This window comes from Neolamprologus multifasciatus, chromosome 3 (assembly GCF_963576455.1).
Source record: "Neolamprologus multifasciatus chromosome 3, fNeoMul1.2, whole genome shotgun sequence".
NCBI classification, from domain to species: domain Eukaryota; kingdom Metazoa; phylum Chordata; class Actinopteri; order Cichliformes; family Cichlidae; genus Neolamprologus; species Neolamprologus multifasciatus.
In genome coordinates, this window is record NC_140441.1 from 10,241,741 (window position 1) to 10,258,751 (window position 17,011).

General features: G+C 41.6%; 2 protein-coding genes and 1 long non-coding RNA gene across 5 annotated transcripts in view; 2 read left to right on the top strand and 1 right to left on the bottom strand.

The window, feature by feature from the left end:
- Positions 1-1,563: 1,563 nt before the first annotated feature.
- On the top strand, positions 1,564-2,695 carry LOC146521519 (uncharacterized). The gene is made up of 3 exons (XR_014873378.1): positions 1,564-1,660; positions 1,824-2,004; positions 2,377-2,695. It is a non-coding gene; the product is annotated as an uncharacterized LOC146521519 (long non-coding RNA).
- A 2,918-nt stretch (positions 2,696-5,613) lies between these two features.
- Positions 5,614-14,328, top strand: LOC146521520 (butyrophilin subfamily 1 member A1-like). The gene is made up of 3 exons (XM_085155343.1): positions 5,614-6,717; positions 10,755-11,081; positions 11,320-14,328. Exons 1-3 carry the CDS (start codon positions 6,669-6,671, stop codon positions 11,478-11,480), a joined length of 537 nt encoding a protein of 178 aa, XP_085011469.1. The 5' UTR covers positions 5,614-6,668; the 3' UTR covers positions 11,481-14,328.
- The window catches only part of LOC146521521 (coxsackievirus and adenovirus receptor-like), a 209,033-nt gene continuing 204,630 nt past the window's right edge, over positions 12,609-17,011 (bottom strand). The window contains exons 2-3 of one of the 3 annotated variants that reach the window (XR_014873357.1): positions 15,641-15,964; positions 12,609-15,402 (exon numbers count right to left, since the gene is read on the bottom strand). Coding sequence is in view for 1 of the 3 variants with exons in the window: in XM_085155281.1 (XP_085011407.1) it covers positions 15,218-15,402 (185 nt within the window). In the remaining 2 variants the exon portion in view is untranslated. Of the gene's footprint in view, positions 15,965-17,011 lie in introns of all 3 variants that reach the window. The other 2 variants (XR_014873355.1, XM_085155281.1) reach the window with 2 other exon arrangements.

The following is a 17,011-nucleotide window of genomic DNA, read 5'->3' on the forward strand; positions in this document are numbered from 1 at the left end:
GTTTTAAAGAGAGCGATCCTCCAGCAGCTGCCTTCTACTCATCAGTGACAAGAACAGCAGCAGACGACCGATACGGGTCAAAGAGGAGTAAAGGGACATAAAGTTTACTGCTAGACAGGCACAGACTCTGATCAGGATAAAAAAAACTTTTAGATTTAGTTATTATTTTCAAGTTGGGCACCTGGTTGTTTTTCTTTTGTTCTCTGTGTTCACGCTTATAAGAAGTCTTCAGTCTGTGCTGTAAATATGTTGCAATAATCCACTGCTTTGAAGAAACACAGGAATGTCAGAGTGGGCTCTCGACTTTTTAACGGAAATAAAACCTCCACCTCTCAGCTGCTGCATGTCTCTTCTCATGGAAAACCTGATGAACGGCTGCCAAACAGCCAACAGGGGAGCTTTCCCACATAGCAAGGAGACATTGAACAGATGTTGATTTTCCATCTGAACCATCAGAATCGTCATGCTTGAAATGTCAACACAAAACCAATGTTGAAACAACATTGAAATACTGATGAAACCTGACACTGACATTGAAATAACATTGATTCACTGTTGTTCTGTCATCGTTGATTGTTGATCTATTTATAGTTGACAAGGTGACAACAATCACGTTGAAAAACCATTGATTTATGGTTGAGCGGGAAATTAAAGCTGCTACCACTTGGACTATTCCATAGCCCCCCCTCTCACAGTGGTACATCCCTTCAGGTAACCATTGTCTTGTACAGTAGAGCGGGACATTAGATTTACTCTCAGCGGAATTGACCGGAGAAGGCATCAGTTCATGCACTGCACTGGCCTGCACCACGATTAATATAAGGTAAGAATGAATGACTTTTGTTCTATTCGTTATTTCCACGGTTGCATTTGAATAACAGTAAAAAACAAACAAACTTGTTAATGTAAAGTTTCGGACAAAATGTGGGAGCCCGAAATTGTGTCTACTTTCATCTTACAATCCGGCAACAAATAAATTGCACTGCGAACAAAGTCAACAAAGAAAACATTTTCGTTTCATACTTTTCCGTTATATTCCCTTACAAAGCTAGCTTTAACGCTTCGAGGGTTCCTTTGTTCTTGCCGTCGCCTCGGCGCTTGACCCAGACTTTCGCTCTGTAGTTGCTTTTTAGCATAGTACTACAAAAAATTGTAAATCTGTGATATATGATTGATAAACGTAAAGCTAACTGTATAAATGTGTTCAATGACTTTGTTACTTTTAATGATTGGAGAGCACCCGCTTCGATTCGCACTCAATTCAAACTTTACGTTGCACACTCACCTAACTTTACGTTGCACGCTCACCTAACTTTACGTTGCACGCTCACCTAACTTTACGTTGCACGCTCACCTAACTTTACGTTGCACGCTCACCTACCTTGCGTTTGCACCTTTTGTCCACACGTAAACTGCGTTTTATTATTTATTTATTCGTTTTTCGCCTCTCACTGCTTAAGCCATTAATCTTTCTGGAATTGTTTTTTTAAACAGATGCGACCTCACAAAAGATATTAGCTATGCTGTCAGACCTGACGACAGCTGTTAACGAACTCCGTGAGATGCTGGGGTACTGCCTCTGGATTTGCCCTTGCACAACATTGAGGAGCTAAACAATGCAGAGGCAGCTCTTCAATCATAAGAGGCAAATAAGGCAATGGTAAGTATATAAAGGTTATGTACACTTTGTAACTATAAAGTGTAATAGCTGTCAGATGTGATTTAAATACATAACAACGGCCTGTTGATTAAACACACAAGCACTTGCATACACATTTAAGACATGAGACACGCTAATTCCATCTCTTAAAATGTGTCTATAGGTGAGACGCTTTGCCTTGATTGGAGGGACCACACTGGAGGTGCGAGTCCGCCGTGTAATGGCTTATGCCATTACAAACGAGCTGGCCTCGGTACTCAACTGGGCAGGGAAAAAAACCAAGGACCAGACAAAGCAAAAAATGGCATTTAAAGATACAGCGCTCTGCAAATGCATATATGGTGGTAAGTTTTACAGTTTTTTTGCTATATTACTTTGTCTTTCTTAATAACAAGACTTTCATGTCCGGTTAATCTGGAGATGGAGTCTTTGGTCTTTGGCTTGTTTAGTCCTCGGGTTGTAGTTGTACAGCCCGAGGACCCCATGTTTATTTTGTTTTAAAGGATACACGGCACACCATGCTAAGACTTATCACTTTTTCCGCTCATAGCTCTTTGGGAATCAAATGCGGCAGTTTGCAGATTTACGCCTGGTGACTTTCATGTTTATCAGCCTAGGAGTTTACATACTTTCTCCCCGCTGAAGACAGTTAACAAGAGCTTATTCATGTGCTCTAATTCACTTTGTTTGTTTGTGTGTGTGTATTTTTGTCCTAGATGGCCTGACGCAGCAGTTAGGGGCAAACTCTATGTCCGAGTTTGTCTTTGCACAAGCAGTGCAGAAATGGCTCCGATACGCCCCAGATCGTATGGGTATGGGTGGTGCAGGACGCACATCATGCATCCCCATCCCAGAGTAAAAAATTACAAACTTCTGTGAAACATATAAATGTAAATAGGAAACTGTCTTTTAATAAAGTATTTAGCAAACAAAACATGCCTATTGACCTTTTTTTGTTTATTTTTTTTCTCTGTTACATCACATGCAATGCTTTCTTATTTTAGGATATTAATATTGACATGATACATTGTGAGACATTTGTTGTTGTTGTTTTTTATAAAGGGTGTGTCCAATTTGAGGAATAAGTACAATTATGTGTTTACAGTGGGGCAAAAAAGTATTTAGTCAGCCACCGATTGTGCAAGTTCCCCCACTTAAAATGATGACAGAGGTCAGTAATTTGCACCAGAGGTACACTTCAACTGTGAGAGACAGAATGTGAAAAAAAAATCCATGAATTGACATGGTAGGATTTGTAAAGAATTTATTCGTAAATCAGGGTGGAAAATAAGTATTTGGTCACCTCAAACAAGGAAAATCCCTGGCTCTCACAGACCTGTAACGTCTTCTGTAAGAAGCTTTTCTGTCCCCCACTCGTTACCTGTATGAATGGCACCTGTTTGACCTCATCATCTGTATAAAAGACACCTGTCCACAGCCTCAACCAGTCAGACTCCAAACTCCGCCATGGCCAAGACCAAAGAGCTTTCGAAGGACACCAGGAAAAGAATTGTAGACCTGCACCAGACTGGGAAGAGTGAATCTACAATTGGCAAGCAGCTTGGTGTGAAAAAATCAACTGTGGGAGCAATCATCAGAAAATGGAAGACATACAAGACCACTGATAATCTCCCTCGATCTGGGGCTCCACGCAAGATCTCATCCCGTGGGGTCAAAATGATCATGAGAACGGTGAGCAAAGATCCCAGAACCACACGGGGGGACCTGGTGAATGACCTGCAGAGAGCTGGGACCAAAGTAACAAAGGTCACCATCAGTAACACACTACAACGGCAGGGAATCAAATCCCGCAGTGCCAGACGTGTTCCGCTGCTGAAGCCAGTGCATGTCCAGGCCCGTCTGAAGTTTGCCAGAGAGCACATGGATGATACAGCAGAGGATTGGGAGAATGTCATGTGGTCAGATGAAACTAAAGTAGAACTTTTTGGTATAAACTCAACTCGTCGTGTTTGGAGGAAGAAGAATACTGAGTTGCATCCCAAGAACACCATACCTACTGTGAAGCATGGGGGTGGAAACATCATGCTATGGGGCTGTTTTTCTGCCAAGGGGACAGGACGACTGATCCGTGTTAAGGACAGAATGAATGGGGCCAAGTATCGTGAGATTTTGAGCCAAAACCTCCTTCCATCAGTGAGAACTTTGAAGATGAAACGAGGCTGGGTCTTCCAACATGACAATGATCCAAAACACACCGCCCGGGCAACACAGGAGTGGCTCCGTAAGAAGCATTTGAAAGTCCTGGAGTGGCCTAGCCAGTCTCCAGACCTCAACCCCATAGAAAATCTGTGGCGGGAGTTGAAAGTCCGTGTTGCTCGGCGACAGCCCCAAAACATCACTGCTCTTGAGAAGATCTGCATGGAGGAATGGGCCAAAATACCAGCTACTGTGTGTGCAAACCTGGTAAAGACCTATAGTAAACGTTTGACCTCTGTTATTGCCAACAAAGGTTATGTTACAAAGTATTGAGTTGTATTTTTGTTATTGACCAAATACTTATTTTCCACCCTGATTTACGAATAAATTCTTTACAAATCCTACCATGTGAATTCATGGATTTTTTTTTCACATTCTGTCTCTCACAGTTGAAGTGTACCTCTGGTGCAAATTACTGACCTCTGTCATCATTTTAAGTGGGGGAACTTGCACAATCGGTGGCTGACTAAATACTTTTTTGCCCCACTGTAGGTGGTTTAAGTATTGATCGAAACATGCAGTAGTTTAGTATTGGTTAAAATACTTATAAAGAAAGGTAGATTTCCAGTCATGATTTAACTGTTGTTTTAATAAAAAGCAACTGTGCGAAAGAGGTGGAAAATCAACACCATAGCGCAACATTGTTTCAATATCAGAATCTGACATTGTTTCAATGTCAGGTTTCAACATTGATTCAACATCAAAACCTGACGTTGTTTCAACATTAAAAAAGGGTGCAAGAGTGACGTTAGGTCAACGTCACACTTCAACGTTGGTTCAATGACGTCGCCTGATATTGACTCAACGTTGTTTCAATGTTTTCTTGCTATCTGGGTTGTTTTAGGGGGTGGCGACATTATTCATCATCAAAACATTCAATGAGCCTGATGTGTGCTTCCTTCAACTTTGTTTAAAGACAGGCTTTTTCTTAGTTATATGCTGACTTATAAATAAGTAAGAAAACTAAATATTTGATAACATCTGGACAGAGGACAGAGGGAAAGTTTAAAATGAAGTTTGGGATTATGTCTGTGAAGGTTCTCAGTCATCCAGGTCATCGTAGTCTAAAGAGCTTGGAAAGAAAAGCGTCTGGACTTCTTGAAGTTGCTTGAAGACATTTCACCTCTCATCCGAGAAGCTTCTTCAGTTCTAAGGTCAAATGGTGGAGAGTCCCAGATATAAACCCAGTGGAGTATCCCCCCACAGAGGGACAAAGGACCCCCTAATGATCCTCTATCTAATCACATGAGCCAAGGTGTGAAAACGGGTGTAGGTCACAATCAGCCAGGGTTTCAGGTGAGCTCATTGTGAAACCTGGCCCCACCCTATCATGTCATTTCCTGAGGTCAGATGGCCCAGGATGTGAGTGGGCGTTAAGGCGTCTGGGAAGGGAACTCAGACCCCTTATTCCCTGGTTTAATTTTTGTTCTTTGTTTGACTTTAATTTCCCTGTGAATATGATGCACTAACCCACTGCCTTAAACAACAAAAGGAATTTTAAAACTGGAATGTTGACTCTTTAACAGATTCAGTAAAAAGGACTAGATGTTACAGTCCCTGATAATGCATTGCTTTAGATGTTGAGGGACGGCTGTTATGAGAAAAAGCAGCCCAGAAACTTCGCCAGCAGCACACATCATCCAAGGAGGCCCTGCCAGGGTTGATCAGGCCCTGGAGTGTGTCTGTGGTTTATGTTAAATTGTTATTTCTCTTTTCTCTATTATATTCCATTCCCCAAATTTCACTCCATGAGAGTTTCCTCTTTTTCCACACTCCCAATTCATCTAGCGACCCTGTATGGCCAGCGCCACGGCTCTGGCATGTCTGGCTGTTTTCTCCTGTCAACGCACCTCCTCCACCACCATTTTTCGACATTTGGTTACAGATGCCTGTTGCCACCGAGGTGTTACTGCGCCAAGACCAAATCCTCCTCTGCTTCAGTCTGTTCCCCCAAGACTTTTATGACATTAACTTCTTTTTTAGCGGATGTAATGTAATATAATCACTCAGTAAACAGCCGTTCAGCAGTGTGACTCACAGGAAAAACATCTTACTAAGCGGAGTACAAGTGGAGCTGTGGGCAGCAAATGATAATGATTTCATTGTTTGTTTTAGGTTGTTTTTTCTTTTATTTCTATATTTGAAAAGAAACGTGTTGGGTTATTTTGAAGAGAATAATTATCACCATTCGGATAATACATGGTTGGGACTGCCAAGAGGAGCATAGCTGACTAAGAAGTCGCCTCTCCTCTCCTCTCCTCTCCTCTCCTCTCCTCTCCTCTCCTGTCTGCCTGGCTTACGTCCCACATCCCAAACAAGCCATGTTACCCTGGTCTGTCCTGTGTGTCTGTCCCCACCTCTCCCTCTATGATTGCTGGGTGAAGCTCCAGCCCCCCTGCCTCCTCTCATCAGGATACGTGTCAAAGAAAATGAGTCATGTTGGTTATGTCTGCTGGGACAAGCTGAATACAAAAGTGTGATTAAAATCAGTGGTTTACCTCTGATTTACTGTAGGAACAGAACTGAGGAGGAGGAGACACAAGGAGGAGTCTTCACAGAGCCCCCACCCGCTTTCCCCCACACTTTCTAGAAGCCTCCCCAAGTTTCCGACAGATGTGTGATAAAAGAGGAAGACGCACTTTCCTCCCTTCTTTCATTCAAACATTAGCTCTAGATACAGGTTTATCTAAAAATCTGAATTTATCAGTAGATTTGTCAATTAAAAACTAATTTTGAACATCATTTATAGGAAACAGAAAAACAACGGCTTGATCGGAAAATCTGCGCTGGAATGGATGTTTTGTGGATTTTGTTCTCTGCCTTCCTCCTGGAGTTTGCAGGTGAGATGTGCTAATAATGCTTTCGATTATGCTGAGTAAGTTCTTACTTGGTGACATGTTTTTTCAGGTGTTTTCTGCTGCTTTTATTAGTGAGCACTTGACATATTTTACCTACATAACCAGCCAGGAGGTTACTGACGTCCATTCATTCATTTGCTGATCAGAGAATACAAATGATCGAATCAGTGGGTTGATTAGTTATGATGCTTCCTGTGGAGAGAACAGAAACTGTGTACGTGGCGGTTCTGTTCTCCTAATATTAAGGAGCTTCATTATTCCTTTATTGCGCAGTGTAGTACAGGGACTTTATCAGTTGTTTATCAGACCATCTGTTCAGTTGTACAATACAGTTTGCATTAGTTATGGCCTTTGCTTTATTGATTATCATAAATTTATGTGTGTCTGTGTGTGTGTGTGTGTTTGGGGGGGGGGGGTTACAGAAAAACTATGGGCTCAAAATGTGGTCATAAATATTTTGTACTTGTAAATCAGGATTTGTGTGTGTGTAAAAAAGATTTGTGTGTGTAAAAAGAATTTTGTGTGTGTGTGGGGGGGGGGGGGAGGGGTCATCGATGACTTTCGATGACCCCCCTACTCCAGTTTAGCAGGATGTGCTGCTAATGCTAACTGCTAACTAAAAGCAAAGGATCCAGAATTTGTTGCGCTGGCTGCTGGGCTCTCTACCTGTGCTAGATGCACCTGCTCCTTGTCGTTTCTATCTCTGACTTTATGTCCTCTACAAGAGTTTCTGGGGTTTTTTTGCTAGTTCTTCAAATGTTCAATAAAAACATGTATGCTAATTCATAATGAAGAAAGCTTTGTAATGGAGACTGTCATTTCCACCTTTTTACACATACAAATCTTTTTTACACATACAAAACTGACAGAGAGGACAGATGGTTTGAAAGAGGAGTGAAAGAAGCCATCTATGTCCACTGTGAGCGACCATCTTTGAACAGAGGCGGTGGTTTACGACACCAACTCTCTGCCATCTATAATCCAGTTTTGAGATCCCTTCCCAGACGCCTTAACGCCCACTCACATCCTGGGCCATCTGACCTCAGGAATTCGCATGATAAGGTGGGGCCAGGTTTCACAATGAACTCACCCGAAACTCTGGCTGATTGGGACCCACACCCAGTTCCACACCTTGGCTCAGGCGATTAGAGGATCATCAGGGGGTCCTTTTGTCCCTCTGTGGGGGACACTCCCACCAGGGTTATATCTGGGACTCTCCACCATTTGACCTTAGAACTGAAGAAGCTTCTCGGATGAAGGTGAAACGTCTTCAAGTAACTTAAAGAAGTCCAGACGCTTTTCTTTGCAAGCTCCTTTGACTACGATGACCTGGATGACTGAGAACCTTCACAGACACAAAACTGATTTACAAGTACAAAATATTTATGACCACTGTAGGAGCCATATAAGTTCTTTTTTTTTTTTGACTAAGTGGGTTGGTTCAAATGGACTCACTGTATTGGTGCACGGGTGTGGGGCGTGTCTCATGGGTGTGGTAGATGATAAATGTGGTTGCACTCACCTGTTCACACACCTGATGTTGATGAGCAGAAAGGTAGGGTGAGCATGAGGCAAAACTTTCTGTTGACCGCAGCTTGAATGATTTTGATGTATTTTGACTGGAACTTGATGATTTTTGTATATTTGTGCACTAATTGATGCCATAGGCCAAGTTGTAAGTTGGCGTAGTAGTTAACTGCAACTCACCAATAACTGCACTATTTGTTTGTGCATTTGTCTAATAGTTAATCCAGGCACTGATTTGTATATTGGACAGTTGCATGTGGAATAAAAGGAGCAAATGGTACAGAAGTGTATTTTATGTGTTCATTGCTGCGCGTCATCTGTGTCCTCATGTTTAGCCTGCCGCGGCCATTGGTTGGAGGAGCCGCAACAACCACATTTTGAGCCAATAAAAAAACATGCATCACAAATATATAGCAAATGAGCGCAACGCCCCCTGCTGGACATAGAATAGAATAAACCTTTAATATCTGACCTGCAGTCAGCTGAGACTGAAGAAGTCACTTGGATGAGTGACCAAACGTTTCTCCCACAAAACGCTACGTCCAGATGAACAGAATCAACTTTTGGAGAAGTAAGTAAAACTTTATTCATATAGCACCTTTCAAGATAAAAATCACAAAGTGCTTCACAGAAGCTAAAACCTAAAAATAAAAATTAGTGGAGAACCTTTAATATCCCACGAATGAGAAATTTGGCCGTCGTACAGCTCTTATAGGAAGATGAATATGACATTTAGAAGGAAGACACAAAGTGGTCTTATATGCATAAGCAACCGTATGCACAGATAAAAATGTACAGAGATTTGTACATGTAACTGTGGGGGGTGTATGGATGCTCCTGGTGAAATAAACGGTGTACAAACAAGCTGCAAATAAGTAGCAGCAATAAAAAACATGGGATCCGTCAATTAAACAGGTGATGAGTAAGATAACAGTGTTAAACTGTGTTATAGAGTCTGAGAGCTGCTGGTAAGAATGACCTGCAGCAGCGCTCCTTCCTACACTGTGGGTGTAAAAGTCCACTGCTGAACGAGCTGCTCGGTGCTCGTACAGTCTCATGGAGGGGGTGGGAGGTGTTGTCCATGATGGATGTTAGCTTAGACAACATCCCCTCCTCCCCAACCTGCTCGATAAACTTCAGCAGACAGTCCAGCACAGAGCTGGCCCTCCAGACCAGTTTGAGTCCCCCCCCCCGTCCCTCTCTGCCATCCAGCAATCCACAGCACAAAAGATAGCAGACGCCACCACAGTATCCTAAAACGTCCTCAGGAGAGGATCTCAGCCGCCGTAGCAGGTGGAGACGACTTAGACCCTTTTTATAGAGGGCATTTGTGTTTGTGGACCAGTCCGGTTTGTTATTGAGGTGAACACCCAGGTGTTTGTACTCCTCCACCGTTTCAGTGTCCAAACCCTGGATGTTCACTGGTGTAATAGCGGGTGGCTTCTTGCTGAAGTCAATCATCAGGTCATTTGTCTTACTGGCATTGATGCAAAGATGGTTCTGTTCACACCAGCTGATAAAGTCATTGATGACCCCCCTACTCCAGTTTGCTTCCCTCAAACACCCCACCCACAATGGCGGCGTCTGAGAACTTCATGAGTTATACTAAAACTTTCTGATGTCAGCATTGTTATGGAAAATGAGTGTATTACATTCATTTATTTTGGTGACTTTAAGAAGTCATATAAAGTTACATTATTTTTTAAAATTGAACTGTTCTATGCAAACAGAACTAATTTACCATCTGCCATTGTCACAGTCAGTGAGACAGACCATGGGAAAGTGGGGAATGAACGCTGGACTCTTTGTGCTGAACAGTGCGTTTATTTACAGTGCAACAAATGTGCTCTTGCTTGACTGCCGTGTCATGTCTTTCCTAAAAAAGTCTGTCTTCGCACTCCCCGCGCTCGCTGCCTTCCTGTTTGCGAACTCCTCCAGAGGGGAAACCACCAAAAGCAGCTGTAGGACACAAACTCTGGCAGGGATGCACTAACTGGCTTTACTCTTAGCTCAGACACTGACATGGAGTCTTACACAACAATCCAGCATCAGTGAGAACTCAGCCACTCTGCTAAAAAGCTCCCATGATGAGGCTTGATCCGCTGCAGGTGTGTGTGTGTGATCGTCCTCTTCAGGTGTGGCCACCCTCCAGGCGGGACACACCCACCAGTCCTGATGATGCCTGAAACCCACACACACATTCATACACACCAACATAGAAATCCGAGACAGCAGCAACAAATGTATACATGTCCATAAATTATTACAGCCATGATAGGAAAACACTGTCAAGTCTAGCCTATGTTGTTCAGTTTATTAACGGACATATTAAAAATAGGAACAAGATGTAAAACTATGATATTAAATAACATTTAATACTTGTGTGATGGTTTGACCAGTGTGCATAGTGTCTTCCGATTGGCTGCTTTAAAAGTGAACAGTTATACTTGGATCCCTTTAATCTCTCTGCTCTGTGTTGTTTCCTCTTTCAGACCAGAAAAGCATCACAGCTGAGTCTGGACAGAACGTCATTCTGCCATGTCGAGCTCCAAACAACGACTTCAAGCTTGTAGAGTGGAGCAGAACTGACCTGGGAGATAAATATGTTTTTGTGTATCGGACTGGGAACCCTGATCCAGATGAGCAGCATCTATCTTTCAAGAACCGAGTGGATCTGCAGGACAGACAGATGAAGGATGGAAACGTGTCTCTGCTTCTGAAGAATGTGACGATTAATGACACTGGAACATACGTGTGTCGTTTCCCTTTGGACTCATCGGATCCGATCAGCATCGTCTACCTGAGTGTTGATCCTCCAGGTGAGTGAGTAGAGTTGAGTGTGTGTGTGATCAGAGGTGAAGCTGCTTCCTGGTTGTTGATGTTTGTTTCTAAAGATGTTGTTGATGAGACTTTGTAGAAAGCAGCTGGTCTGAGTGATGTGATCAGAGTGCAGTAGATAATGTCTGACAGCAGTTTGAAGAGGAAATGGATTCTGTTCTGTTCTTCACTCATCACCTACCTGACAGCTGACACCTCACACCTGTTTCTCACCTGCAGGTCAGTCAGGAGGAGACACAGAGGATGGAGGGAAGGAGGATGGAGGGAAGGAGAGTGGATCTGTTGGACTAATAGCTGGTCTGGTAGTTCCTGTTGTGCTTCTCTTTGTTATTGCTGTTTTTTTGATCTACATAAACCGTGACAATGAGAATCAGGATTGATACTAACCTCCTGTTGCACTTGTTTGAAACATCTTACGGCTTTTCCACTTGAGTCTCCTGCTGTTGCTCCAAATTCCCAGCATGTCACTCAACACAGGAACAAACAGATGATCTGAGGACATGTAGATCATGAAATCTGGTTTTCAGGGTTTCAGGGACTGAAAAACTGACTTCAATTCTGGATTCTCTTCTGTTCTTCTCTCACCACCAGCTCACACCTTCTTCTCACCTGCACGTCCTCCAGGAGGACATGGAGGGTTTGTGGGACTGGTAGTGAGTCTGTCAGTTTTGGTGTGTTTGTTCTTGTACCGAATGATTTGATCTGTAAAAAAAAGAAAAGGGAATGGTGCTGAATATGTGATTTCTGCTTCTCAGAGATGGGTTTCACACTGTTTGGAGCAGGGAAACAGGTACTAATGGTGCAATACTGACTGATGTGTTTGTGGATATGAACTCACACATGAACATCCCTCAGGTTCATATCTTCAAATTCATGTCCCAGGACACAAACTTTATATTTCCCATTTTTAAAGAGTGAAAAATGTTATATTTGGACATCTGTGGGGTTTGTGATGGAGGGAATCATTTAACAGCTCACAGGTTTCTACACTTATGAATAAAAAATGCATCACTTTAAGAATTAAATCTATGAAGTTAGATGAGGATGACGGTTTGGGATAAAATTGTTTACACTCTTTAAGCTCTGTTTCTTGTTGTCATGGTGACGCATCCTTGGTAATGATAAATGAAAAATACCTCAGAGTGAAACGCTTTAGTTACAGTCATGTTGACTGTCATGAACATTTTTATAACTCCCTCTTTACAACTGTTTACTCTGTAAAGTTTCCTAAATTTACACAAACAGAGATTTTAGACTGTAAAAGGCAATTTTGTGCAGCTAAAAATGACAAATTTTGTTTTATGAAAACTGAAGTTAATGCAGCAGTGACTGGAAAATGATTTGTTCTACAATACAGACCATCTCAGTAACACTGACTTTATGGTATTTTTCAAATTTATTTATTTCCTTCAGCAGCTACTTGAACTTCCTTCAGTGGAAAATTGAAACAGTGTTACAAAAACTCTTGTTTTACGTTTCCTATTTGTGAAACATTTTAAACAAAGTAATTTATGCTTTTTTTTTCTCTGGGTTTAGTGTTTTACAAGATTATAAATGCTGTGATCTCTATTAAAAAACACTGTTGCTGTTTGTGCATGTGTGAAGTCAGCCATGAAATCCTGAAGAGTAAAAAAGCTGGTTTAGATTTCATTTGTTTCTCACCTCTCCTCCAGGAGCTGCTGAAACAGTCCAGGTGTCTTTTTTCTGCTCAGTTTCTGGAGGAAAGTGTGTAAGGAAGGAGGAATGTTGTGCGATGTGTTGATTTGATCACTTACAGCAGTTTCTCTCATGTACTGTCTGTGTTCACCTGTTCACATTTGCTGTGAACGATACATCAGCCACTGCCCGACTGTTATGGGGTTCAGCCTGGTGCAGATTTTTTCCCTCATTTGTTTCCTGGTTTAATTCTGTTATTTGTTTGATTTTAATCTCCCTTGAATCTGATGCACTGAAGTGGAGAACCAAAGAAATAAAAAACTGGACTGTTGACTGTTTAAAAGTAATTTATTTTTGCACCTTCTCACTGATTCCTGCTGAATCAGCACCAAAGAACACAGCAAACACTCTGAGCTTTGCTTCAGGTCATCATGTTATTCATCATCAGAGCAATCAGTGAGAACAATCTGATGTGTTTACTTTAACTCAGCAAAAGGCTTCTTCTCACTTATTTTCCTTTTTTAAAGCAGAGGGTGTAGCACACTGTGATGTTTTGTTTTTTTATCAGAGGATCATTCTGCACAAACCCCTCCAGTGTGTTTTAGCCCCACTGAGGAGCTCAGAAAGGACACAAGGAGAGAGGAGTCAAGGAAACAGTCTCAACAGAACGAGACATCAGTGTCTCAGAGCTTCATTTTAAACTGTGGAATTAAATAACATTAAGTTACAACTAAAATACAAACAGTGCTCCAGAACTATCATATAAGATAAGATAAAACTTTATTGATCCCTCGGGTGGGTTCCTCTGGGAAATTCGGTTTCCAAAAGCACAGCACCGACAGAAATTACAGAGCGTGAGCAGAATATTATATATATACACACACATATATAAATACAGAGACGTATATAAATAAAATATACGAAGGGGATAAATAGGAATAAAAATACAAGTGAATTGCACATTTTATGTATTGAGGTCTATTGTACCGTTGACTATTAACAAAATATAAATGAGAAATTCTTCAGCATGAAGCACTGAGATTGATTTTCAGGTAACGGGCAGGAAGACGGAGGAGATCAGGAGGCACAAATTAGAAAGAGTCCTCAGTTTTCCCACCCCTGAGCAACAAGAGCCAATCAAACAGAAGCAGGAAACATATGAGCCAATCATGTTGCACTAATTCTTCAGATTCCACTGATGATTCTGTGCGTGTAGTCTTTCAGTCCCTGTGAAATTAAAAAAATAAAGTCATGTCTCTCACCTGTTGAGTGATGTTAAAGTGATGTTAAAATAACCGCTCAGATTACATAATTTATTTACAGACTGTCTCACTGAAATTTAGATTTATCTGTAAATTCTGTTAATTATAAAATTGTGGAATTTGATCTAGTATTGTTAGAATGTAAATAGCAGAAAATAAAGAGGAACAGAAGAGTAATACAAAGCAAGCTCAGCAAAGTTAGGCTTTCTTTATATGAGCCGCCTCAATCAAACCTCAGTCGGAGACACCAGTAATTACAATAAGAGGTTGTCACATTGCTCCTTCTTCTTTTTTAGTAGCTGAGCACACAGCGCAAACACAAACACAAACAGTGAATCGTGGAGAACAAGATCATTTTATAGAAATGGAACAGGATAAATCCCAAAAGGTTGATTCTGTTGATCTGGATGTTTTCAGAGGGCGAAACATTCATCCAAGTGACTTCTTAAGTTAAACAGAGTATAAATAAAAGGGATGACTTCTTCAAAGGGTCCTCCTACTTCCATGCCTCCTTCTTACACAATGCTCTCCTCTACATAAGCAGCCTTTAGAAGCTACAACCAACCGGTGGTAGCACACCACCTGTAACAGCTGACCTGGAAGATGGATGTGTTCTTGTTTATGGGATAAGCATTTGGATCCAGAAAACCAGCATTCATCTTTTAAGTAGCATGTAAGTGACCATGTAGTATTGGTGTTGAAATGAAATGACAAAATTGCGAAGGATTAAAATATTCCAAGAGCTCACCTTACGTCATCTTATCAACACAAAATGCACAGGTTTATTGAATATGAATAAATTGTGTTGATTTAACTCAGTTGTTTACGTTTCTCCCAAAGCAAAACACTGGTGTAGGGATGCACCGATACCGATACTGGTATCGGGTCCGATACTGTAAAATGTGTGTGTACTCATACTCGTAAAAGTTAACCGATACCATGAACCGATACTAACTTATTTCATTAATCAGAGGGTGGCTTGTCATTTCTGTTGTAGTTTTTTTAGATTGGACACTAGGGGGGCATCCCGCGCTAAACAGGCACAGGGTTAGGCGAGTGAGACTGGCAGCTCCAGATAAAAAGAGAAACTGGAGGCTGCTGTAGCTAGGCTAAACAAAATGTCAGCAGTGTGGAACAGCCAACTTTAACTCAGGTTTTGGAAAAGCGATGAAAAATGTCAAGAGAAAATCCACGGGCAGTTAAAATAACAGAGACTGACTCATTTTATCGCTCTGGATGACCAGCCAATGCCAATGTCGTCTATTGACTCTGTCCTCCTCCTGTCCATCCTCCTTCCCTCCTTCCCTCCATCCTCCTTCCCTCCATCCTCCTTCCTTCCCTCCATCCTCCTTCCCTCCATCCTCTGTGTGTCCTCCTGTCTGACCTGCAGGTGAGAAACAGGTGTGAGGTGTCAGCTGTCAGGTAGGTGATGAGTGAAGAACAGAACAGAATCCATTTCCTCTTCAAACTGCTGTCAGACATTATCTACTGCACTCTGATCACATCACTCAGACCAGCTGCTTTCTACAAAGTCTCATCAACAACATCTTTAGAAACAAACATCAACAACCAGGAAGCAGCTTCACCTCTGATCACACACACACTCAACTCTACTCACTCACCTGGAGGAACAACATGAAGGTGGATGATGCTGATGGGGTCTTTATTTCTTCCACTAACGTTGACACGACACTCGTATGTTCCAGTGTCATTACTCGTCACATCCCTCAGAATCAAAGACATGTCTTCATCCTTCATCTGTCTGTCCTGCAGATCCACCCGGTTATTAAAAGATGGATGCTGTTCATCTGGGATAAACGTCCCATCCCGAGAAACAAACACATATTTCTCTCCCAGATCAGCTCTGCTCCACTCTACACTTGCGATGTTGTTGTTTGGAGCTCGACATGGCAGAATGACATTCTGTCCAGCTGTGGTGTTTACGTCTGAAAAAGAGGAAACAAAATGAGAAGTTAACGACATCGACAGCATCGCTCACTTCTGGAGCAGAAACCACTGATTCCTGCAGAGCCACAGGCAGTACAGCTCACACAGGATGCTGAAATTTAACACAGTGTGGTTTTGTGATATAAATTACAAGGTGACTCTTTCCCTAGATGCCACTTGTCAACTCAATACACGTCTTGTTCAGTCCTCTACTCCATTCATCACAACTAAACACGGGTGTCTGCTCAATAAAAGACGATGATGCAGCATTATTTTGTCTCAAGTTAAAAAACAAACAAACTTTTGTCTTTATCAGTATGTTACAGGTCACAAACGCTCACATGCATTTGAACCAGAACACAAAAATGTACACATTATTTAAAAGGATCAGTATGAAAATAGAAACAGGCCAGAGTTGATCAATAGTTTGTCTTCAACAGGTTGTAAGAGTGCATGTGCAGGATGAGCTAACAGGTGATCTGTTTCACTCTGAGTGTGTCAAAACTTGAACACACATGGTGTAAATATATATTTATAATATTTAAAATTGCAGATTCACAGATTATTATCACAGCACAGTGAAAAAATTCTCAACAGTGATCCTGTTGTGAGTGTTTTGGTTTTTTTTTTTTGCTCTGTGGTCAAATTTGTCAGGCTACAGTTTTGTGTTCGTGTGCCTTCCTGTTGAACATTCATACCCCCCTAAGTTCTGTGTGGCTGCTGTATTTGCAGCAGAGCTGTTGAAAAGGGGGGAAGTTTTCTTGAGTTCACATCAGCACTGTTCTTTTTGTTTCATAGCCAGAACCTCCAGAAATTGTGCCAATAATTTTTTAACTACTTAATAATAATAAGCTAACAGAAGTTGTGATAAACAGCACAGTCCCATTTAAGGAAACTTGAACTTCATTCATTTATTTTTTCTTGACTGAAATTCTCACTGAGGGCTCATATTGTCTTTATGCCTGGTCTAGAAGTCAATTTAATTTTTAATGGATATTAATCTGGAATTTGTTCCCATATCACTCAAATGTAAGCACATATGACAT

Bases quoted from the DNA above. Each gene is read 5' to 3' on its own strand.
- LOC146521520 (XM_085155343.1), top strand. From the start codon at position 6,669: ATGGATGTTTTGTGGATTTTGTTCTCTGCCTTCCTCCTGGAGTTTGCA. The intron at 6,718-10,754 runs GTGAGATGTGCT...TTCCTCTTTCAG, and splicing joins CTTCCTCCTGGAGTTTGCAG to ACCAGAAAAGCATCACAGCT. The intron at 11,082-11,319 runs GTGAGTGAGTAG...TCTCACCTGCAG, and splicing joins CCTGAGTGTTGATCCTCCAG to GTCAGTCAGGAGGAGACACA.